Source organism: Ambystoma mexicanum, chromosome 10 (genome assembly GCF_040938575.1).
Source record: "Ambystoma mexicanum isolate Mex_15411 chromosome 10, UKY_AmexF1_1, whole genome shotgun sequence".
NCBI classification, from domain to species: domain Eukaryota; kingdom Metazoa; phylum Chordata; class Amphibia; order Caudata; family Ambystomatidae; genus Ambystoma; species Ambystoma mexicanum.
The window spans coordinates 1,678,299,464-1,678,324,948 of NC_090932.1; the positions used below are offsets into that span (position 1 = coordinate 1,678,299,464).

The 25,485-nt window shown below is 46.9% G+C and overlaps 1 protein-coding gene across 2 annotated transcripts in view; it reads right to left on the reverse strand.

Moving 5' to 3' along the window:
- Window positions 1–25,485, reverse strand: part of SCARB1 (scavenger receptor class B member 1) — a 790,530-nt gene that overhangs the window by 465,753 nt on the left and 299,292 nt on the right. For both annotated transcript variants that reach the window (XM_069620116.1, XM_069620115.1), the window contains exon 3: window positions 11,454–11,595. In XM_069620116.1, coding sequence (XP_069476217.1) covers window positions 11,454–11,595 — 142 coding nt within the window. The remainder of the gene's footprint in view (window positions 1–11,453; window positions 11,596–25,485) is intronic.

The following is a 25,485-nucleotide window of genomic DNA, read 5'->3' on the forward strand; positions in this document are numbered from 1 at the left end:
TCCCTCGATGGATTCAATGAAGAGCCTGTCTGAAATGGCTTGAGAGTTCCAGTAGACCGTAATAACAGTTATCACAAGGGAGGTTAAGGTTTGGCTCTTCCTGTCTAGTTGATCCCACTTTATTGAGACTGCAAGGTAGGATTGAGTTGCTGCCAGCTTCTTCTGTATTGAAAGGCCTGAGCCAGATTTGACTGCCACAAGTAGCCCAGATGATGGACGGCCCAAACGACCTTTCTTGGTCGGGGAGATTGCAACTGCAAAGCCGTCAATAGTCGGGGGGGTGGTAAGCCATGTCTCTTGAAGAGTGATAATATCGAATACTCCGAGGTTTATTGCTCCAGGTTTAGTGAGATGGTTAAAACCCCTAGTATTCCAGGACATCATTTTGTGTGAACGCGACTGAAGATCATGTGGCAGACTTTTTATTTTTGGACTCGCATCTGCTTTATTGAAATCCGCCTTGATGCTAGACGGCGTCTGTTGCTATTTCTTTGTTTGCCCAGAGGATGTTTTCGGGAACCATGCCAGTAGATGTTTAATCGGGGCGAAAGTTGGTAGATTAATTTTAGGTACTAATTGATTCGTAACTCTGTCAGGCAGTTTTTGTTCCGACCTTTTTCCCAAGGGTGACAAGGTTCTTTTCTTGGTATGCACTCTTTCTTTTAGTCTTTCATTGGCTCTATATGAGTGTATATCTTCTGATTTGCTAATAGTTGAGACTCGATTTTTTGACTTTTCTCTATTAGCTGATCGATGAGGTGAATCTCTTCTTTGGGTCGATGACCAATTCCGGTCATTAAATTCAGTTTTGGACCTATAATGAATTTTTTCGTGTTGTTGCGGGGGGTTTTTGGACTCCGAATTCGGTCCGGGTTGTCCTCTTTTTATCTCAGAAATCAAGTACCCCTTTCTCAGGAGATCTTCCTTACCTTCTTTAGTCAGTCTGCCTTTGGCTTCTGCACTTGCGTGTAAAAACGCCTTTGCTTTTTTGCCCTTATGATAGGGCTCTACCAGTAGCAGATAATTTGTTTTTAGGGCTTCAAAGTTTTTGACACGTTTCAGAATTTTCAGAACAGTGCCCCTATTTAGGGTAATCTTTTCGAAGTTGTCCGGGATCTGTTCCAGCTTCGATTGTTGCTTTTAAGGAGAGAGTTCCCAATTCTCTTCTGATGATCGAGATTCCTGTGGAATTCGGGAGTTGAAGGACTTTGCCAGGGACGTCATTTCACCAAAATGCCAGGGTTAGCGGAAGTGACATCACACAACCCTTGAGCCCCTGATGACATCACAGGCAGTGATGTCATTTGACCCCACCCCGAAGTGATATCGTGGGAAGCGATGGAACACGACCTTTCACCCGTTGCCAAAACAGGAAGTGACATCACAGCATTGCACACTACGAAAAATATGGTTACGCTATCACTATAATGTGATGTACATTTCATGCAAGAATGGATCGTCATATGTAGCGTTAAGATCAGTTTAAAGACTGACGCAAGAGCCAGTCTTTGTTGCTTTGCCATTTTTTGGTTTCGAATGCTGGATTTAAGGTGGAAGTCTTCTTTCGGCTCATTAGGGAAGCTAGATTTGTTTTGCAGAAGCTGACCTTATTTTCGACTGTTTTCCTTGTCTTTTGGTGACTTTAGGTCTGCATAGTTTCGTTTGATTGCCACCGATTTTTTCCATGTGGCGTCTGGACCTCTAGGGTGTCTTTGATTTGGACACGGCCTCTCTTTTATTTGCTCACTGAACGTCCTCCGTTTTTTAGGCTTTGGAGGAGTTGCGTTGTCATGGTTTTTAGGTGAACTCGCCTCATTTTGCTTCTCAATGTGAGGTGAAGTTTCACTTGCAGGAGACGAATAAGTGGAAATGTTCATCATCATTTCGTCTCGTAGGAAGTCGACAACTGTGACAGGAGAGTGAGACTGTGGATCTTCTGATGGACTCCTGACAAAATGACATATCTGGATTGGAGATTTAATGGGACTTGTGTCCATGTTTGGTTTTGAGACCGTCTCGCTACGTTCCCCTTGAGGGGAGTCGATAGGCTCCTGTGCCGGGCAAGCTGAGGTTCGAGACGTAGAACCTGCTGTCATAGATTGTGTGCTTGATATTTTGCTTGCTTTCTTTAGGTTAACAGGATCAGAATAAGTTTTTTTTTTGATGGTTTCAATGGGCAGTTTAGAACTTGCAATTGAGGAGGCTTTGAAGCCGGTTCTCTCAGGCAAGGTTTGAGTGTTTTCTTTGTCATGCCTTCGAATAGGAAATGCTTTGGTGGATCCGTTTTTCTTTTGATTTTTGGTTATTTAAAAGCTTTCTCGCAAAATTGAAGCAGATTTTGTTTGCAGGTTGATTGTCGACTGACTGTGTCTGAGTGCTCATTTCTGTTACTTTTCCCACAATTTGATCAGTTTGAGTTGCACTTTCTCTTGAGTCTTATTACAATGGGATGTGATGAGAAGGTTGACATTTTTGACTTTGGACACTTGAGGTCGCTTATGATTTTGTCATATATTGCACTGTCGACTTTCTTTTGCAATAATGTAGCCTTCAAAAAAGGTCATTTTGGTGTGAGTCATGGCGATCAGTGTAGTCTGATCCTTTAATGCAGGGGTGCACAACTGATTTTGACAGTGGGCCGAAAGTACCTTACATGAGGGCTATAGTGGGCCGAAAAGTAAATGTGGGCGGGGCGGGAGGCGGGGCGTGGCAGGAGGCTTTTTAAACCCCCAAGTTGTACTAAACACATGGAAAAAGAATGTTTTTGAGGGGTAACGATTTTTATTTGCATTTCAAACTTAGATTTTGTACTACACATTTTCCATTGTTATAATTTATTTCTATTTAGTTTTATGTATCTCGCCTGTTTAATTAACTTATATATATTTATTTGACCCTAGATTGGACATGCCGTTATTTTGGACTGCTACAGTTTGCTATTTGGGTTGCCCAAGAGGAGTATGGCCTTCGTTGAGTCAGGTTTCCTCAAAAAGCCAAAGATGAACATCTCCTAACTGTGCCTGTTTTAGCTTTATTATTGGGTTTACTATTGGAGTGCAACACTATGCCCCAGGGCCCCCTTACCCCAACCAAACACTATGCCCCATGTCACTCACCCCCAACCAAACACTATGCCCCATGTCCCCCTCACCCCAACCAAACACTATGCCCCATGTCCCCCTCACCCCCAACCAAACACTATGCCCCATGTCACTCACCCCCAACCAAACACTATGCCCCATGTCCCCCTCACCCCCAACCAAACACTATGCCCCATGTCCCTCACCCCCAACCAAACACTATTCCCCATGGCACTCACCCCCAACCAAACACTATGCCCCATGTCCCCCTCACCCCCAATCAAACACTATGCCCCATGTCCCCCTCACCCCCAACCAAACACTATGCCCCATGGCCCCCTTACACCCAACCAAACACAATGCCCCATGTCCCTCACCCCCAACCAAACACTATGCCCCATGTCCCCCTCACCCCCAACCAAACACTATGCCCCATTGCCTCCTCACCCCCAACCAAACACTATGCCCCATGCCCCCCCTACACCCCCAACCAAACAATGCCCCATGGCCCCCTCACCCCCAACCAAACACTTTGCCCCATGTCCCTCACCCCCAACCAAACACAATGCCCCATGTCCCTCACCCCCAACCAAACACTATGCCCCATGGCACTCACCCCCAACCAAACACTATGCCCCATGGCACTCACCCCCAACCAAACACTATGCCCCATGGCGCCCTCACCCCCAACCAAACACTATGCCCCATGGCCTCCTCACCCCCAACCAAACACTATGCCCCATGGCCTCCTCACCCCCAACCAAACCCCCCCCCACCCCATGGCCCCCTCACCCCCAACCAAACCCCCACCCCCCAAATCAGCACACACAAACCAGCACCAATACAGACCTGAACCCCCACCCCCCAACTCAGCACACTCTCAAACAAGCACCCATACACACCGGAACCCCCACCCCCCAACTCAGCACACACACAAACATGCACCCATAAAGACCCGAACCCCCCACCCCCCCAAATCAGCACACTCTCAAACAAGCACCCATACACACCGGAACCCCCACCCCCCAACTCAGCACACACACAAACATGCACCCATAAAGACCCGAACCCCCCACCCCAACTCCAAACCCCCCACCCCCCAACTCACACACTCTCAAGCATGCACCCATACAGACCCGAACCCCCCAACTCAGCACACACACACATGCACCCATAAAGACCCGAACCCCCCACCCCCCCCCAACTCCTAACCCCCCCACCCCCACCCCAGCACACACTCTCAAGCATGCACCCATACAGACCTGAACCCCCCACCCCCCAACTCAGCACACACACAAACATGCACCCATACAGACCCGAACCCCCACCCCCCAACTCAGCACACACACAAACATGCACCCATAAAGACCCGAACCCCCCACCCCCCCAGCTCCAAACCCCCATCCCCCAACTCAGCACACACACTCTCAAGCATGCACCCATAAAGACCCGAACCCCCCACCCCCCAACTCAGCACACACACAAACATGCACCCATACAGACCTGAACCCCCCACCCCCCCAAATCAGCACACTCTCAAACAAGCACCCATACAGACCCGAACCCCCACCCCCAGCACACAAAAAACATTCAAATCCAAACATTCATACACATCCGACAACCCCCCCACCCCTGCATCTCAACATACACACAAAAAACATTCAAATACAAACATTCATACACATCCGACACACCCCCCCACCCCCGCATCTCAACATACACACAAAATACATTCAAATACAAACGTTCATACACATCGACACACCCCCCCCACCCCTGCATCTCAACATACACACAAAAAACATTCAAATACAAACATTCATACACATCGACACACTCCCCCCACCCCCGCATCTCAACATACACACAAAATACATTCAAATACAAACATTCATACACATCCGACACACCCCCCACTCCCGCATCTCAACATACACACACAAACATAAAGCAAAACAAACCCGACACACAAACACAAACAGACCACTTACCGGAGACGTGCTGGAAGGCAGGCAGGTAAGCGGCCGGTAAGCTGGAACGCTGAAATCGTACTACGGCTGGCGTGGTCCAAGGCTGAAATGCCTTCCGGCATCAAGCCTTATGGACCACGCCAGCCGTAGTGCTGGCCCTCCATTGGTGCAGCACACACGCATTACGTGGCTCGTAGGAGCGTTGTGGTGCGTGTGTGTGCTGAGCCAATGAGGGCCAGTGTTTTGTCCGGCCCGGAAGACAACAAAGACTTTCCTAATGGAGGGCGGCCGCAACTGGCCCGCGGGCGGTATGTTGTGCACCCATGCTTTAATGTGTCATTTATTGCTTCATATAACTTTCCGAATGGGGCGAGCGCAATAGTCAATGCTGACATTAATGTTGTCAGGTCTCGCTTCCTCGGAGGGGTCTCATTAGATCCATTTTCTGTTTGACCAGACCCCATGCTTTCCCTTCGAGGTGGAGTATGGGCAGGACCCTGTGGGGTAGAAGATGCTATTTTAGATAAGGGTTCCGGAGACTTTGGTTCAAGTGAAACAGTAGAAAAAGGCCGCTGGGCATTTGCTTTCATCGGAGACTGAGGATGAGGTGATGGTTGCTTCTCGATGAGCGGCCTGTTCACTTCAGCCTTTGTAGCATTATCTGTTAGCTGCGTTTCTTAAGGTTGAAGAAAAAGTGGAGGGTGCTGAGACTCATTTGTACTGCTTGTCGTTGAAATTTCTCGGGCCGGCAAAAGCATCTTCTCTGGAGATCGATTAGCTGAGACAGGACTTCGATTTTCCAGTGGTACTGTTTGCGCTCCGTCGGCACTGCCCAGTGGTGGACAAACTACCTGGTTTCCTTCATTGCCGACAGAATCTGTCATCCTTTCTTTTGGTGTATAAGGAAACTTTAGTGCCTTTGGGCCATCAGTCTCATCAAGTGCTGCATCCAGCATTTCTGCATCTGTCAGCTCGAGCAAAACGTCGTATTTTCGTTTGCCTTGACTGGCAAAGTACGCTTTTAGCGAGTTGGATATTGCAGTGTTTCCCAGCATCCTTTCTGATGAATTTTTTTTGTTATTTTTGTTATTTTGGTGCGGGGTTTTACCCGATGGTTTTTTCCTTTTGTTTTGATTTTTTTGTTTGTGCTTTACCGAGTGAGTGGGTTTTGCTGTTTTTTTCTGTTGGTCTGTGGGAGAAATTTTATTTAAATCTTGTAAACGAGGGTTCCGTACGTCACCATTGATCTCTCTATTTTCACCCTCCTTTGGTGCTAGTTTGTCCTTGGCTCCACCCCCTTGAGGAAGTGGAGCCTCGCTTTCGCTCGTGTCGATCGTCCCACGGGCCTCCTTTTGCTCTGATGACGCCTCCGTCATCCGCTTCGCTTCGGGCTCACTCCGCCTCACTTCAACCGCGCCCGGCGTCCTCCCCGACGTCAGCGCCACATCCCGACCGCGGCTTGGGAGACTCTCATCAGTGCACGGTGAACCACCCGACCCCAGCCCCGTCACCGGGGAACCCGGCCACGAGGTAAGATCGGGGTTTGTGGGAGAGGCAGTTTGGTGCAAGCCCTCCTGGGCTATGTCTGGCTGACAGAGTTGAGAAGCCGCAAGAAGTTCCCTCGCAGCCCACCCTTCAGTCGGCTGCACTGGGGACTTTTGAACATGCGAAATTCCCTGCTCCGTTGTCAATATTCTTGGTTCTGCCATCGTAGAATCAAACTGACATGTGTCTTCCCCGCGGGTGCCTTCTTGGGATGGGGCGTGTGGACTTTGCCCCTGGATTGTTGTGGATGGCACAAATGATCTTTGTAGAGCCTCCTTGCCAGACACAGAATTTAGATGCTTTGAAGGTGTGGTGAGGTCAAGGAGTTTTAAAAGCCTCGGTTTTTGTATATTCTTTGGTCTCGGTAGAGGGCGCACAAGTGGTGGGCGCAAAGGGTCTAAGCGAAGGGGAACTGGCCTTAGGCTCTGGCTCGAACTTCTCATCCACCTGGCCTCCTCCTGGTGGTGCCGAGGTTGGATTGTCGAAATGCCTTACTTCCATGTTGGTTTTGAGGGGCTCCTGCCCCCTCCTGCACACGGACTGCCAAAGACAGCAACTCAGCAGCCAACTCCGCGGCCGGTCCGCGGTGTGGAGGGGTTTTTATGTCCAACGCTCAAAAGCAGCAGCAACTGTAGAAAAACTATAGAGTAGACTGCCACAGACTGCAACTCAGCAGCCAACTCCGTGGCCGCTCCGCGGTGTGGAGGGGTTTTTATGTCCAACCCTCAAAAGCAGCAGCAACTGTAGAAAGACTGTAGAGTAGACTGCCACAGATTGCAACTAACTCAACAGCCAACTCCGCCAATTGTATTAGAGAAGTAGTCTCACCAAAAAAACGGTGGCAGTGCAGAAGGGGGTGGGGGAGAAGGTCAGGGTGAGGAGGATATGGGGAGGGAGGGAGAGCATCTAGTTAAGGAGGCAAAAACACTGATGAAGATGGAGAATAGGTCATAAGATAAGAAAAGTAATGTCTTTTCACAAGTAACAAGAATCCTTGGATGTGTAAATAGAGGAAGCACATACATACATCACGAACATTCAACTGTATATACATATATAACAGAAGAATCCCAGAAATGTAATGGTTTACACACGATTGTAAACCCGACACTGTCAGGGTTTGCAAGAAGTCCACCCAATTTCAAGGCAAATGAATATCCTTTGATGAAGTTTATCCGTCTGGGCCGTTTTTGATAAACGTAATAAAAAGATCATCGTTATAATGCATTTTCCATAAATGTATTGACTTTCTGCACCATGTTCCCTGTCGCTATATGATCATTTGAGAAGTTTAACATTGATATTGTACGAGTCATGTATTTGGTCGGAGGACAGTCTTTTTCAGGTTGTTGTTGAGTAAATTTAAAAAGGAAGGGATGAGAGAAGGGAAGAACTAAAGATGGGGACATCAAAAGACCTGAGAATACGAGGAGTAAAAGGGTACACGAAGGAGTGATGGGGATAGAAATGGATGGAGCACAAGAGAAGTATATCATTTAAGATTAGAGGAAGGAAAGGGGTCAATAGTGACGGCCCTGGTAGGGGGTAATAGAGGAGAAAGTTAGATTGAAGGAGGAACGAGGCCAGTGGTACTGCAGATCTTAAGCAACGTGAGAAAAGGAGAAGGGGAGCGGCAGAAATAGATGGAGATTAAAGTCGTCCAAGAACGAAGAATGGCGTTGTTGAGGGAAGAGGAGAAAGGAGTCAGGATCATCAGAAAAGGAAGTGGGAAGACCTGGGCGGCGATTTCATTTGGTTTCCATTTCTAAGCGATAACCCTTCCCTTTTCTGCTAGTCTAAGGACGGGAATAAACAAAGAGGAGTACACGGAGGACCTACAGTTTAGGAGAAAAGATCGAGAATACTGGACCCACTATGGCTACCAGCCTAGTATGGGGAGTGGGAGAGGAGGTTGTAACAGTGGCAGGTGTCACCTACACGAATTATGCAGATGACACCCGGATCCTCATTCCCCTTTCGGGTAACTTCTTGGAAGACTCAGCCTTGGTAAATAAGATATATCTCCTCATTCAGGCATGGATGGCATCCCATGGCCTCTGCCTGAATGACGCTAAAACCGAGATCTTGCATCTTGGCTCTGATGCTAGCCTAAATAAATTGATTGCCAACTATACCACATTCAATATAGACGGTAACACAATCAAAGTAGTGACTGAGGTAAAAACGTTAGGTTTCTACCTCCACTCTGCTCTAACCCTAAAGAAGCAGGTCAATTCCATGGCCTCATCCACCGCCTACACCTGCAAACTCATCAGGGCCTGTAGACAATTTCTAACGAAAGCTAGCTGCATCACCCTAGCCAATGCATTAATATTGTCAAAACTAGACTATTGGAACGCCCTATACCTAGGAGCCAACAAATATATTCGACAAAATAGTAACATTACAAAACAACGCCCTGAGAGCAGCCCTGAACATACCTAACAGAGAGCATCAAGGGTGTCCAGTTAAAGGATCGAATACAAAAGGTTTGAATGCAAAAGGTGAGAGTCAAGAGGATCGAAAACAAAAAGGCTAGAATTTTTTTTTTATTATATCTTTTTTTTGGGTTTCTGTATAGGTAAAAAAAAGTGGTTTTTAACCACAAAAATGGGGGTTGCGGGGTGGACACCCCCCCCAAAAAAAAGAAATTTAAAAAAATGTTTTGAACCTTTTGTTTTCGGTCCTTTTGATTTGAACCTATTGTATTTCGAACCTTTTGATTCGAACCTTTGACCTATAACCAGCATCAAGAGATAATCACTGGCTAAAAATAAGCGACAGGATCCTACTCAAAACCATTTCACTTACTTTCAAATGCCTCAATAATGCAGCACCTCCATACCTCACAGAGAGAATGGCTAGGAGAACCTCGACCTGCCTGGCCAGAGCAGCCAACACCCACTGCCTAGAGATTCCTAGATTTAAGTTAACAAAATCAGGAGGAAGCAGCTTATCGGTGAAAGCCGCGCAATCTTGGAATGCATTACCTCCACCCCTCAGAACGACTCAATCCTACCTGAGCTTTAGACGCAATACGCTAAACTGGCTGCGCGCTAATGACACATGGACACCCTGCTTCATATAGCTATGCCCCTGCCTCTGTATTTATGCATGTAACCCACAGTACCGCTTCTCACTGCATCTACCTGCACTGTATCTGTATTCACTGTACCTATTCCATGTTGTAACTAAGCTTTAAGTATCCTTGTACCTGCTGCGCCCAGCTACCTACGGGTTTGGTTCTCATTACCAAATTCAACAAACAAAACAGGCGTGAGTGTCAAAGGGAATTATCCAAGTTTCACTTGTGCAAAGGAAGTTCAGATGAAGTTGAAAGAATGATAGCAAGATGCTGTGGAATGTATTACATAGAGCAGGAAAAGGGGTTGGAGAAGAATCAGGGGGAATAGGATAGAAAGAATGCAGTGGGGTCGTCAACGGTGTGTGCAGTGAGTAATCGAGTGGACTGGGAAATGGGCCGGAACAGGGGGGAACGGAACTAATAGAGAAAAGGCAGAGGAGTGTATTTAAAGAAATACTCCGCTTATGAACAGCAGGAAGGCTTTTAAGTATGGAATCAAAGGGGAGTGTAATCATAGCCGTCACTCCCGATGAAACGCCTTTAGAAAAGGACGCCCTTTGCAGGACGACGCTCAGGCGTCAGAGTGTCACGTGACTCGGCCACGTGAGCCGCACATGGAGGGGCTTGTCCAGGACCCTCAGCTGGGCGAAGATGGGTCTGTAGCAACTGTGCAGGGTTCTAGACTTGGGGATCTTTCAAGTAGAAAACATGGCTCTCACAAAATGGGCATTTAATGCACCACAGATCGCTAGATTTAATTGATATAGGCCTAGGGGGATCCAATCCGAGTGTAGAGCTTTTCTTGTTTTTTGGGCATGGGTGATTTCCGTAGCTGGGTCAACTGAAGCCAAACGATTTCAGCTGGCGGTAGTAATGGATTTATCCGGAAGGGTGTCTGCAGGAATGATCGAATTCCAAATCCCTACTGCAAATAAAAAATAGATGTGGGTGGAGTAAGGGCATCGGTTAAGGTAGGGGGGGGGAGTGGTGTGGGGGGTCTCCCCCGCAATATTAAAAATAAAAATTCAGTATATTTTGCAGCAGGTATAATATTTGATAATTTCACAGTAATCCGTCTGGATGATGGGTGCCGGGGATTATTCAGGGCGCTAGAATGATCGAGTCGGTTCTTGGATGGTACATTAGACATCAAGCCTGTCGGGTTCATGTTGAACATAGTGCCATATGCAATCGCCTTATCGCTAGAGGCTGCGGCAATTGCCCAATCTACATATAGGTGGAGCTTTGTCCCGGGAGGATAGCTCAGCGGCTACGTGCTCGTCTTGGAAGCAAGACGACGCGCAGCAACATAGGATCGATCTCCGGATCCACGCTTAGAAACCTCTGGGTATTAAGCGCGTTATAAATAACCAATTACAATTCCATTTCACCACTGCTACTTAGTGTAATCAACACCCTTACATTCCGCTCACTTTAGTGGTCGTCTCTCGAGGGATTCCTTTGGGAAGCCCCTAAATCCTCCTTTCCGCCCTCACTAATTTAGTAGATTTTTTTTTAATTTTTAATTATTATTTTTTATTTATTTATTTATTTTAGGTGTGAGAAGGACCCTCCCTTCTGTGCTTAGGCCTCTCAAGCTCCACTTGGACGCATCCAATGACCGTCAGGGCTACGCCCCCTGCAGGAGACACGCAAAAAGCGGCCTGTAGAGATGCCCGCGAGGAGGAGGCTCCATGTGCACTGGTCAAAAGCATGTGTAAACATGCCCCGACATGCCAGGGCATGCAAATGTTTTTGCACTTTCGCACTTACCAGGACTAAGATGTTCGGCACAACCAGGTAGTCCTCTTCCGATCCGGCAGACATTTCTGGCACAAAGTGGAAGTCTCGGTATTCCAGGAAGGAGACGGTGTAGTTGTCATGAAAGCTGATGTTGGTTTTCTGCTTGTTCTCTCTGCAGAAAGACACACATGCACACAAACAGAACATTAGTTCACATCAGAAGAGCATGGTCAGGAATTCATTTGAAAAACACAGCCAGGCGTGTTAATACGTTCCAAGAGAGAAGGTCTTTAACTCGGGGTTCACGGTTCGAGGAGAGGAGAGGTGAAGTAACAAGCGAGTCTTCTTTCGGGCAGAGCGAAGGCAAAGTAACCCAAAGGGGGGCTTCTCATTGCACGATCGCCACCCAACCCCCGATCACACCCAAAAGGGATCTTTCCGCCGTGGACCTGCCCTCCTTCAGTGAGGAAGCAGTACAGTGGCCAGGGCAGCATGTGGGCGACCCCCACTAGAAGCTCAAACTAGAAAACCTGGCCATGTCATGAACTCGCATGAGCAATTTCTGAGGGTAGACCCCGGGATCGAGCATTGCAAAGCAGAGTCTGCTGGGAGATTTTCCTGGGTGTGTGGAGTGCAAAGAAACACTTCAACATCTTGGACTTGAATGTCGCCATTTCAGGGAAGCCAGAACGACCCACTTGATGACATTTGTAAACACTGACTTGGTGGGTGCACTGGAATTCTTATGGAACAGGTTGATGGTGGGAGCGCATAACCCTCTGATCTTTGCACTGGTGCGTTCGGTGGAGATCATAGACGATGTACTGGAGATATATAACCTAGGCTAAGAATATACCTTCATAGAAAGTCAAATGCACTGGCGCTGATGCTGGTCATTAGTATTTTGATGAATTTACGATCTTAACGGAAGAGTTTTTAATATGTTTTTAAGACTAACAGTATATTTTAATTGTAAATGATTGATGTGAAATGTGATTTTTTGTAAAGGTTTTTTTTTTTAAAACCAAATACAATTTTTTTAAAAAGCAGAGTTTATTCCTGCATTCTTTTCCTTCCTCCAAATCCTATTTTTATTTGCAGTCTAGTGGCCACCAGGGAGGAGGGTGATGCACAGGAGGGCACCGCTCGGCACCTGTTGATGCACAGGAGGGCGCCACTTTGCACCTGGGGATGCACAGGAGGGTGCCACTCGGCACCTGGTGATGCACAGGAGGGCGCCGCTCTGCACCCGATGGAGGGTGCTGCTCTGCACCTGGTGATGCACAGGAGGGCGCCGCTCGGCTCCTGGTGATGCACAGGAGGGCGCCGCTCTGCACCCGGTGGAGGGTGCTGCTCTGCACCTGCTGATGCACAGGAGGGCACCGCTGGGCACCTGGTGATGCACAGGAGGGTGCCACTCGGCACCTGGTGATGCACAGGAGGGCGCCGCTCGGCACCTGGTGATGCACAGGAGGGCGCCGCTCGGCACCTGGTGATGCACAGGAGGGCGCCGCTCGGCACCTGGTGATGCACAGGAGGGCGCCGCTCTGCACCTGGTGGAGGGTGCTGCTCTGCACCCGGTGGAGGGCACCGCTCTGCATCTGGTGATGCACAGGAGGGCGCTGCTCTGCACTTGGTGATGCACAGGAGGGTGCCGCTCTGCACCCGGTGGAGGGTGCTGCTCTGCACCTGGTGATGCACAGGAGGGCACCGCTGGGGACCTGGTGATGCACAGGAGGGCGCCGCTCGGCTCCTGGTGATGCACAGGAGGGTGCCGCTCTGCACCCGGTGGAGGGTGCTGCTCTGCACCTGGTGATGCACAGGAGGGGGCCGCTGGGCTCCTGGTGATGCACAGGAGGGCGCCGCTCGGCTCCTAGTCATGCACAGGAGGGCGCCGCTGGGCACCTGGAGATGCACAGGAGGGCGCCACTCGGCACCTGGAGATGCACAGGAGGGCGCCGCTCTGCACCCGGTGGAGGGTGCTGCTCTGCACCTGGTGATGCACAGGAGGGCACCGCTGGGCATCTGGTGATGCACAGGAGGGTGCCACTCGGCACCTGGTGATGCACAGGAGGGCGCCGCTCGGCACCTGGTGATGCACAGGAGGGCGCCGCTCGGCACCTGGTGATGCACAGGAGGGCGCCGCTCTGCACCTGGTGGAGGGTGCTGCTCTGCACCCAGTGGAGGGCACCGCTCTGCATCTGGTGATGAACAGGAGGGCGCTGCTCTGCACTTGGTGATGCACAGGAGGGTGCCGCTCTGCAGCCGGTGGAGGGTGCTGCTCTGCACCTGGTGATGCACAGGAGGGCGCCACTCGGCACCTGGTGATGCACAGGGAGGCGCCGCTCTGCACCTGGTGGAGGTTGCTGCTCTGCACCCAGTGGAGGGCACCGCGCTGCATCTGGTGATGCACAGGAGGGCACCGCTCTACACCTGGTGATGCACAGGAGGGCACCGCTCTGCACCCGGTGGAGGGCGCCGCTCGGCACCTGGTGATGCACAGGAGGGCGCCGCTCTGTACCGGTGGAGGGTGCTGCTCTGCACTTTGGTGATGCACAGGAGAGTGCCGTTCTGCACCCGGTGGAGGGCGCCGCTCTGCACCCAGTGGAGGGCGCCGCTCTGCATCCGGTGATGCACAGGAGGGCGCCGCTCTGCACCCGGTGGAGGGCGCCGCTCTGCACCCGGTGGAGGGCACCGCTCTGCATCTGGTGATGCACAGGAGGGCGCCGCTCTGCACCTGGGGATGCACAGGAGGGCGCCGCTCTGCACCTGGTGATGAACAGGAGGGCGCCGCTCTGCACCTGGCAATGTGACTCTCTCCCAGGAGGGCCGACCCTGGGTAGGCCAGTGGCTTCATTAGGGAACAGGGAGTGAAGGGGTGGGTGGGAGTCATAAGATGAAGAAGCCATAGGGGATACATGTGAGAGGACCCCTCAAGAGTGGTGAGGGGTAAGTGTACAATAGTGACCTAGCGAGGGTCAGCTTTGAGTGGGCTGTCCTTCACAACATCTCGCTCAGGAGAGCGATTTATTAATAACCCTTTAGCCAAAATTTTATACATAAGCATCTGTGGCAAGTCGGAATCAGAAGAAGGGCAAGGTAGTATTCTGGACAATGTGTCTCTATATTCAAACAACCTCTCTGTCCCAATCTATGTCTGCCATTCCTGGAGAAAATAAAGTCTAGAGGATGCTCTTCATGACGACTTTCATGACGAATCCATGCGGATTCCCATCTCTACCACTAAAACAAGGCAACATACAAATTTAGGGACTTTTAGCCAATGGTGGTTGGTTTCTGACCAGAATTATGTTCCTTTCTCAAGAGGAGTCCCCGTCAGTTCAGGTAATCTGACACCAGAAGGTCTTTCACCTCCTCCTTTGGGTTGGGAATTCGCTTGAAGGGAAGTGTCTTTTCTCCCTCTTTCTCTTTGGTTTAGTCAGTCCCTTTGCACCAGTCTTGGATCTCGGACAGTGGGTTTCTAAGGTTTGATCCAGGTCCCTGGGGTCACTTTCCAATAATTAAGGTATTTTGCTCTCAACGCCTCCCGTTGGGTGCCCTCTCCCTGGGATCTTGGGTTTCACACCCCAGCCTGGGTGTTGTCTTTTTGCCCCGCCTCTGATTTGAATTACCCTTACCCCACCTTGAGGTCATTTGGTTCGTACCCTGCCTTGGGGGTTGTTCAGTTTTCACCTGACCATGCGGTCTTCCTTCACCTTTCTGCCCACCTCCCGAATTCTGAGAGACCGCTGTGAAGGCATCATTAAGCAAGAACCAGACAACAGATTCACCTTTCCAAGAAAAGCTTGATTTGCTTTGTCAGGGTGGAGTAAGGCCTAACTTTCCCTATGCTGAAGTGGGATTTCCCGACCTAAAGAAAACTAAAGCATAGTCAATGTCAGTAAGGTCAAATAAAAAGTCTGTGTGTCCAAAACCTATGCTTGCCCTCACAACTAAATCTATACAATGTGTAGGCATGTCGGCAACAAAGTAAAGTTCTGAACGTCTTCCAGCTCTTTGGCTTTCTCTTACCTGCCCCGTCAATTTCACAGAATTGGGATAAAGAGAGCGGTAGTCAATCTTGCTGTTTGTTCTGCATCAGATTTCTCTCCCGTTTTACAAGATTGACCCCCGAGAAGAAAAAAATAGGGAGTACCCATTTCTCTTGACCTACTCCTCAAAGAACATCTCACCAACCACTAATAACGACACTCAACCCCGATTCTCCCAGATGGGAGCTCCCCGTTGCCCTATTGCGCCCAGCTTCGCTTACACTCCTGCACACTTATGTGTAACACCAGGGCTGCACTCACTCTGTGCAGCAGTCCACTGCTTCCCTGGTAGATGTGTGCTTTATACATCCATTACAAACCCTTGTATTCTCTCCACTCTTCCTCCTGTAGTTTCAAGGCTTCCTGCAGCAGCATTTTACTCTTCCGCACCTGGACCACCTCCTGCACCTCCACTGCCCGCCGCTCCACTACTCCAACCGCTCGCCTCTATTCTTCCTCTCCCCACATTTATATAAATTACTAATCCCTCCTACGGACCCTGGTTTGCTTTAACGTGTGGCACCTGTTGACCACATTTTTTTTTTTTATTGGTTTGTTACAAACCTTTAAAAAACAAACACAAGAAAAAGAAAAGGAAAAACAGAATATACATTTCTTCTCAAACCTTCTAGAAATACTACTGCTAAGGGAAGGTCTAAATCTTTGAGTACATAGGTGTAAAGGGACTTAAACCACGTGTTGGTGATTCACTTTCATACTGGAGAGTTTGTGACAGCTTTGAGTTCTTTTTCTGATTTTTCTAACTTATCGACCATTTTTTGGAGAACGAAAGTAAGTTCAATTGTTAATTTACGATCAGCGCCTTGATGCGTCACTCTCCACCAATCCTGAACCGACATTGTTGATTTTGCCATAAAGAACCTTCCCAAATGAGTAGTACGTTCTTGCTTCATATTCACACAAGTGTCAGATGTTTTAATGTTTCATTATTTTCACCACACAGACGGCAGTTCAATAAGAAGGCACCACCTTTTTCTCGTATCGATAAGGTTTCTCTTGTTTTAAATTGATTCAATCGAGACATCATAAAAAGGGATCTACGGACAGGGTCTGGAAATTTAAGTAGATATGCCTGTGGATTGTTTACTTTGTCATAATTCTGCGAGACCCTCGTGTATCACATGTATCAATCCAATCTTTTGACTTATTAGGGTTGGAATGAAGTAAGGTTCTGCTCGTACTTCTATCGCTCAAAATGTTTTCACAGCGAGAGGCCCATTGCAACAAAACACTGTTTTTATTACCAGATTGTACCTCACTCAGAATATGGTATTGTGGCATTGTTGGTTTGATGGTCATCTTCCTATATTCATTTAGGGCGGTCCACGTTATTGCATTAATGGACAATAGACTTAGCTCATTTCTTATACATGCAGTCGGGACACCAATTGGCAGCCGCAATACTTTGGACCAAAAGGAATGTTCCAATGATACCTACAATTTCTCCGGGCATCCCAAGGCACAGTTCGCTCCGTGTGTTATCGCTGGAATGAATTTCATTTTATAGAAATCCAACACTGGTTTTAAGGAAAATTTTCCATATTTTCTGTTTAGGATGCATGCCTGAGCTGTTAATTGTTTGCATTTATCCTTTGCTTTCGATACCCAAGGAGAATCGTTAATACTGGAACTGATGCACATACCAAGGTAGATTGAATCATTTACGATCTTTATCGGCTCTTTTCCAATTGTCCATACACATTTTTTCTTCCCAACATTCACTTTGTTTTTTTGAAGATTTTGCAAGGTTAGAATTTCTAATTTTTTTGGATTCAGTCAGGCCATTCTGTTGAATGCATTGATCCAGTATGGTTAATTTGCGTTGTAGTCCTATAGGTGTTAAATCTACAAGGACTAAATCATCCGCATTTAAGAGCCAGTTTACTTCCTTCCCGTTGATTTTTCACCTTCATGTATGACATTCATCCAGGTCCGAGATGAACAGGTTAAATATTATCGAAGCGAGCGGGCAGCCCTGCTTAACTCCTCGATACGCTTTTATCGGGTCAGATAATATTCCCTGTTGATTTAGCCTGATTCTTATTACTGTATCTGTATGCAGGACTTTGATGGCCAATAGATGACTGATTGGACACTTCCAGTTCGACATTTTCTTTCCATAACAATTCTCTATCGATGCTATCAAACGCTTGGGATAGATCCACAAACGCGAAGTAGATTTTTCTGTTTGATTTTATTGCATCAATTTTCATTATGTTCAAAAGCAACAGGTTTAGGCCACACGCTACGCCTCTGACAAAACCTGTTTGTCGAACATCCGAATGATTAGATGATCCACTTCATCAGTTGTTTTTGTAGCTGGATAGCGAATATTTTGTCGAGGACGTCTAGGAGCGCAATAGGCCTATAGTTCTTAGGGTCCGCTCTGTTGCCTTTTTAAAAATTTGAGATAATATAGATTGACTATTTGTACTTCTCTTTTTATATACAGTTTCAAAGTGCGAGATCCAATCTTTTTCGCTCACCATGTTTGTTTGTATCGCCCTTTGTTGACAGTTCACATTATTTATCAAATTCCAAAAATCGGATCAATTCTTGTTGTTGAGAGTCACAAGCATAGATTCACTATCCTGTTGGTGCTGAATGGCTTTGTGAGAGATTAACCAGTTTCTGTATTTTTGTTTCAACGCTTTTTTTGCAGAGCACCGCAGTTCCAACTCAAGTTTAGCGTGTTGTCTTAATTCTTTGCGGAATTGCCGTTTTCTTATGGCAATTTCTTGATCATAGCAATGTCTAGGTCTAAATTCCGATCTTCGTAGACCATTCTCAACAACCATAAACTGTTGTAGTAAAGTAGTATACTCAAGTCTGTTGTATGTCGAATTAATTAGAAATTTGTGATATGACTACGTGAACAATTTTACCTCCAGTGGTTTTATTTTCAAGCGAGTTGTGTTTGGCTCGACTTCAACCTGATTTGACCAGATTTTTGGTTTTTCTATAGCTGGAGACTGAAAAGTAAGTACTAGCTTACTGTGATCGCTGCTTGGATCATCCATGATTTTTAATGACACAGCCAGCCGACTTAAACTTTCCGAGATGAAAAAATAGTCTATAGTTGATGCTGAATTTTTATTCTTCCATGTTTTTTGAGCTGGAATGTCACCTGGCATGTTACCATTCGCTATTGTGATATTTCTTTGTCCCATAGCTACACACCACTTAGCTGCCAATTTTTGCGAAGTACCAAATGAGGAGAGTTCTTTCACATCTTTGATACAGGCCAAATTCAGGTCACCACAACAGATTATATTTGGTGTTTCTTGTACACTGTTAATGTCATCAATTAGATCCAGTGCCATTTTGATGAACTGGATTGTCCCAGCTTCTTTATGGTGCCAATATAGGTTGAGTATATGAAGTTGACATGTCTTATCGGCCGCCATCATTTTTGCTTCAACTACAATGTGCTGAATGTATGATGTATGGTTTGTTGCACTCATCACTTTCCATCCCGGGTTTTTTTTCACCATCGTTATTAAACCAGCGGAAGGTCGACCTTTATTTCTTGAAATGACTGGATTTATGACTATGTCATAGACATCTGAAATAGGGCAAAGAGACAGCCAGGTTTCCTGGAGGCATATAAAAGTTTGATTCAACAACCTGTTTTTAGAGTCATTGAACAGATGGGTGAAGCCTCTAGTATTCCATGACAAAATGTTCATGTTAGGGCTAATCTGCCCCTGATGGCGTTAGCTAGTGACCCCCTAAAACACCTGCAAGCCAATTCCAATTATTTGGGCTGTCATTTTCATCTAGGTTTTGAGGACTATGGTTTTCTTCACTCGTGGTAGTTGAGGAACCTAGAATCGTGATTTGATTCTTTTCACCCAAATTAGTTTTTTCCGGATCCACACTATGTTTTTCGAACTCACTTTGTGGTCTTATACTCTCCGCTTGACTGAATTCTCTATTTCTCGGTTTAGTACATTCCGCAGTTTTAAAGGTGACTTTACAATTTAGAGGTAAATTGTGTTCCAATTCTTGTTCAACCTCTTTATCCGAAAGCATTTGTTTATTATCCACGGGCTCCTCAGGAAAGTCAAATCCCAATGATAACAAGAAGGGTACCGCGTTTAACAGCAGGTCACAGATTAATCGCAAATCTATATGGAGACGGACTTTGTCATTATGTCTCTCGTTGAAAAAGTCCACCGTTTGTATATCATTGGACTCTATAGAGCGTAGATCTGGAACGTGATGTAAGAGTCGAAGAACATTGTTTCTATTTAGGGTTAACCCATCATGTGTGTCCAAAATTCGTTCAAGGATTAACATACATTTAGCTGATTTTTTACATTTCTCCATTTTTTGCGGTGGTTTTTGTGCCGATCTTCCCCAGATTTTGATGTCTGAGCTTGTTGGTTGTTTAACTTTGGCATCATACAAATTGGGGTGTCTTGCGTTTGCCATATTTAATCCTTTAAATGGTTCTTTGAACATTACTTTTTCTGGCATTTTATTGATCAGGTTCTCATTGAAGGTGTTGTCAAGCCCAGCTTTTGCGATTTCATTTCGGTAGATCAACCGCCGTCTTTTATCTGCCATGGTTTCAAATTTGTTTCATGTCTCCTGAAGCGCATGAATTTAACTTCTAATGGGGGTAGTATTAATTGACAAGACTCTTCCGCCTTTTGGACAATCTTCTGTATTCAGTGAAATTTGTTGATCTACGATCAATGGTACATCAGAGCATGCATTTTTTTGAACACCCCCATCACCATCAGTGGTAAGATCGTCTTCATAGATTGATAAGTCCATGAGATCTTGCTGAACGATTTCATTACTTTCTTCAAGCATGATTGGAGGATCCGATGAAGTGCCTACATTCGTCTTGTCTTTTTGATTGACTTTTGTGCATGTTGCATTAGCCTTCTCTGTATTCACAAAGACATTCACTGATTTTAAGTTCCTTAAAAAAATTTCTTGACCCTGTATTATTGCATTTGCATTGTTGGTTTTTAGGTTTTTTTTCCTGCAGTTTGTTTGAATCTGCAGTTTGGAGTTTTTGAAATATTTCATATGTTTTGTCACTTTTGTCAGAATGACTAGTTTCTTTTTCTTCAGGATTGCCAATGACTCCTTCTGCATCAGCTGAGGTAGAAGGCATTTGAATATCTTCTTCAGAGACGCCCTTATTAACAGTGTCATTTGAATCAGGTGAATGGATGTTTAGTGCAGTGGAGTGCTGTGCGGCAATGGTCGAGCTAGCTAAGCTTGCAGACACTTCAATTTGAAATGCCTGCTGAAGGTTAGGGAGGTTATCCTGCTGTAATAAGGACCTGGATAGGGGTCCAACCGAGGCACCATTCGTTGTCGGAGGAGGTGGATTCGATTTTGTTGACAAACTACACTCATTATTACGGGACACAAATCCATTCTGAGTGCTAGTATTGCCCTCCACTATTTGTATATTATCCATGTTACATTGAGTGGGTGGGTGTCTATCTTGATCAGCTTTCTTGGGCTTCTGAATCTGCTTTAGAAGATTAAGAGCTTCTATTGTTATCTCAGCAAGGAGACGCTTGTCATCAGTAAAATTACACTTTTGATCAGCTAACTCCTTAATCGAGTGATCAATTCTTTGAATATTTTCCAAAACGTTAGTATGTTCTTGCTTAGGAGACACATCAATAGAGGCTAATTTAGTATTAGTGCGCATAGATAATGTAGTTAAGTCTTTTAGGTTGTCATTAATTTGCTCATATAGTTTAAGCATTGGTGCTATAGCTATAGTCCGAGACGACAAGACAAATGGTCCAAGTTCATTCTTGGCATCCTTGACAAGATTCTAAAGGTTTGCATCTGTCAGCCTTTGATTTACACTTGTTTTAGACTTACAACGTTTGGATTTGGGTGTCGGTGGCCGGATGTGTAATTCCTGCAACGATTCGTCCAATGAGGAAGACTCAGTAATCTCAAATACTGAGGACGGGTCTGAGGGCCTTATATTGGCTTTATTTTTTAGTTGTGAGTGTCATTGGCGAATTTTGTGACACAGATGTTCTTCTCTGTTGCTTCCTATTTTGGGAGCATTGCATTGGAGGAGAGGAACTGGATTCTACATGTCTTCTTTTTCTTACATCCCTCGACCATGAATCACTAGGTACTCTTGCGGGCCATTCGTGCATCCGTGCATTTGAGTAAGGTTCAATAACTAGACTCTCAATGTTAGGTCCATTGTCCATTAAGGTTGATTTGGCATTTATGGAGCTATTCATCTTAGTTTAATCAATTAGTAATTTATTTACTAATGCCAAAGAATTGCGCCTTTCGTTAGGAGGTGTATGTTGATCTTTAAAGTCAGAATTTTGTCAGTCACATAGTTGTTTTTGACCTCCTTTGGGCCTTGTTCCACATACTTTGTAGGTGTTGTTAACATATTGATTGCAAAAACTTCTCCTGCATCTTCCATGTCACCCTCATCCCTAATATCCTCACAGGTATGTGTAACACGAAGAGGTAAGGAGTTGTTATCCTTCTGTGGGGAAGGAAGATCTCTACTCAGCTGTTGCTGTTTTTCTAGCACAGTAATTGAAAAATCTGTTTTTCGAGCACTGTTCGAGATCAAATGTGAGTCACCGGCACTTTCTAGCCACAAGCCGGCGCGTTCTGATGTTAGTCTTTGAAGTTTGTATTCGGCATTTCCTCGTGATGCATCAGCCGGCAGACCTGAGCACACTGCATCGGTCGGCGGGCTAACGAGCACGGCCGTAGCAACACCCTCCGCTGCTTCCCTAGATGGAAGAGGCTGATCCACAGGAGACACCCAGTATGCCTCCCGTCCACCACCTGACGCGGACCCGTCCACAGACGCGGACCCTGATCCGGCAGAGGCGTCGCTGCACGCCACACCATCAGACTGCCAGCCACCCACTTCCAAAACGCCACGGACCAAAGGTATGTTTTGCATTTCAATCTGACCCGCCTCTATGTCCAAGCCGCAGTCATTATCACGGGCAGGAGGAGGGTCATTAGGGCGGGGGTAAGGCTCTAGTCTAGGTTCGGTGGCACAATTTTCATCCATATCTGATTGCGGCAATGAAATTATGCGTGCAGCCGGGGAGGACTTACAGTTAGTTTTCCTTACTTGTGCTCTCCCGGCTGTTGCGTTGTCACGATTCCACGAGTTGCTCAGCTTACGTTCACCTTCTCCGGCTTGTTTCAGCTGCAAACAGTGGGATGTTTTTACCCTTGCATCCAAGCCCTACCATAAAACTGTGCATTACTGGCATTGAAAACATCATGATGGCCAGAACTCCCCAGAGTGCACAGGGAAAACATGAAGAATAGGCTGCCACCCATTTTTGCCTATGTTGTGAGCACAGGAGGGCACCGCCTAAAACCACCATTGGGCTACACACACAGTAGCCTGAACCCATTGGGAATGACAATGCCGATTGCCAAAAGCAACTCAGAACTGTGGGGAATTCATTTTCTTAATGTTAATGTTAATGTTAAAGGTCATTTTAACTATCACCACCGGAGTGGTCCCCTGGCGCTCTGGCGGCTCTGAAAGAGGGGGGGGCAGATGGTGGGTTAGTGGGTGGAGGCTGGAAAAGTGCAAGATTGCAGTGATGTGCTGTTGGCAGCCTCAGCCCGGTGGTTCCCTCGGCTGGGCCTGGGGTGTATGCGGCCGGTAGTCGTCGTGTGCTGGTGTGCGAGTCTATGTGTTCTTTTGTTGCAGTGTAGTGAAGTTTGTGCGGTTTGCTGCGCTAGAGGTTTGTGGTTGTGTTTGGTTTGGAGTTTGAGAGGTGTATGCAGAGACGGAAATTGTTAATGGTATTCGTTAGTCATCTCTATCCTGGACTGAACCGGTTGGGCTCGTGTAATCTTACCCGACGGGATGCTTGTACACCCTGAGCCTCAGGAGGTACGTGCCCGATTTTCCATTCGAGGCGGTTTGAGGATCTAGCTGTCCCCTCCGCCCGCCCCCTTAATAAACCTTGCATGCTCCTCCCCCCCTCCACATGACTAGCGCCGCTGCTAGTGTCCATACACCCGGTTGTGTGGTGATTGGTGGTATCTTGTCTGTTCCACAGCCTCGTGGGACCTAGTTGTGGCTGTAAGGGCGGTGGGGGATGGTTAGGGTTGGCTGGAGTAGTTGTATCCGTTTCTCTGGGTCTCGCGGGTGGACCCCTGTGTCCAGCGTCAGCCCTGCTGGTGCCCAGGGTACTTCTGTCGGTTCTAGCGGTTTGTCACTGTCCTTTTTTGATGATTCGTTTGTCTTATTGTTTTGGTTTTAGTCTCCGGTGTTGAAGAGGTAGGTTTTTAGTAATTTTCTGAATTTAAGGTGGTCTTTGGTGTTCCTTATTAATTTTGGGATGTTGTTCCAGGTTTTCGCGGCTAAGTGGTAGAAAGCGGTGCCTCCGAGTTTCTTCTTGATGTAAGGTTTTTGTTCCAGTCGGATTTCGTTGGTTGACCTGAGTGGTCTCGTTGGCTTGTAGATTGTTATTTTTTTTTGTAGGAATTCAGCTCCTTGTCCGCTGATTGCCCTGTGCGTTATGCACATTGTTTTGAAGATGATACGCTGTTTTACTGGGAGCCAGTGTAGTGTTTTTAGGGCCGGGGTGATGTGGTCTCTTCTGGATAGTTTGAGGAGTAGTCTGGCTGCAGTGTTTTGGATCCGTTGTAGCTTCTTCAGTAGGTATTCCGGTATACCGGGGTAGAGGCTGTTTGCATAGTCGATACTTGACATGATGAGGCCGACGATGGTGAGTGTTTTGTGTGTGAAGGAGAGGAATGGTAGTATTTTTCTTGCCGTGTGGAGGAGGAAGAAGCATTTCTTGACTGTTGCGTTTATTTGCGGTTCTAAGGTTAGGGTGTTGTCCATCAGGACTCCCAGATTTTTTACTACCTTAGATGGTATAGATCCCATTTTCGTTGGCCACGGGATGGCGGTTTCCTTCTCTTGGTCTTTGGATATGATCATGATTTCTGTTTTTCCTGGGTTGATTTTCAGGTTGTTGGCATTCATCCAGTTGAAGACTTCTTTTAGACAGTCGGTTAGGTTTGAATGATCGGCTTGGGTGTCTTCGATCTTGTAGATGATTTGAGTGTCGTCTGCATAGTTGTAGCATTTGATGTTGCGTTTCTTGAAGATTCTGATTACAGGGGTTTGGTAGATGTTGAAGTACAATGGAGATAGTGAGGATCCTTGTGGTAATCCACAGTCGTTGACTCGTGGGGTGGATTTGAAGGGTTTGATCCAGACGATTTCAGTTCTGTCTGCTAGGAATGATTTAGTCGAGCGTAGCGCTGTGTCTGTTATGCCTATGTCTTCTAGTCTTTTGGTTAGGGTGTCATGGCTAACTGTGTCGAAGGCTGCTGAGAGGTCGAGCAGGATAAGGGCAGATGTTGTGTTGGAGTCTGCGTTTGTTTTTAGGTCATCCCAGATGGATAGTAGTGCTGTTTCTGTACCTCTTGTGGGTCTGAAGCCGACTTGAGCTTGGTCTAGCAGGTGGTGTTCTTCAACGTATTCTTGGGTTAGTTTGTATACGTAGGTTTCGAGGAGTTTGGCTGGGTAGGGGATGTTGGAGATTGGTCTGTAGTTGGAGAGGTCATCTACGTCCCCGCTTGTGTTTTTCAGAAGTGGTTTGATGTAAGCCGATTTGAAGAACCTTGGTACTGTCCCTGTTGCCAGTGATAGATTTAGAAGGTTTCTGAAGTATTCTGCTGGTGTTCCTTGTCCGAGGATTGATTTGTAGATGTCCGGGGGGCAGGGATCCATCGGTGAGCCCGCTTTCTTGCTGTGTTTTATTAGCATTGCGAATGCCTCTGCTGATATTTGAGGGTAGTTATTGAGTTTGTGCTGCAGTTCTGATTTGGGTTCGTTTGGTTGTAAGTCGCTGCTGGTTGGTCTCTGTTGGATGGTTTGTCGGATGTCATTGATCATCTTTTTGAAGTGGTCTGCAAGGTTGTTGCATAGTTTCTCCGAGGGGGTTGGGGTGTTGTCACAGCCTGGT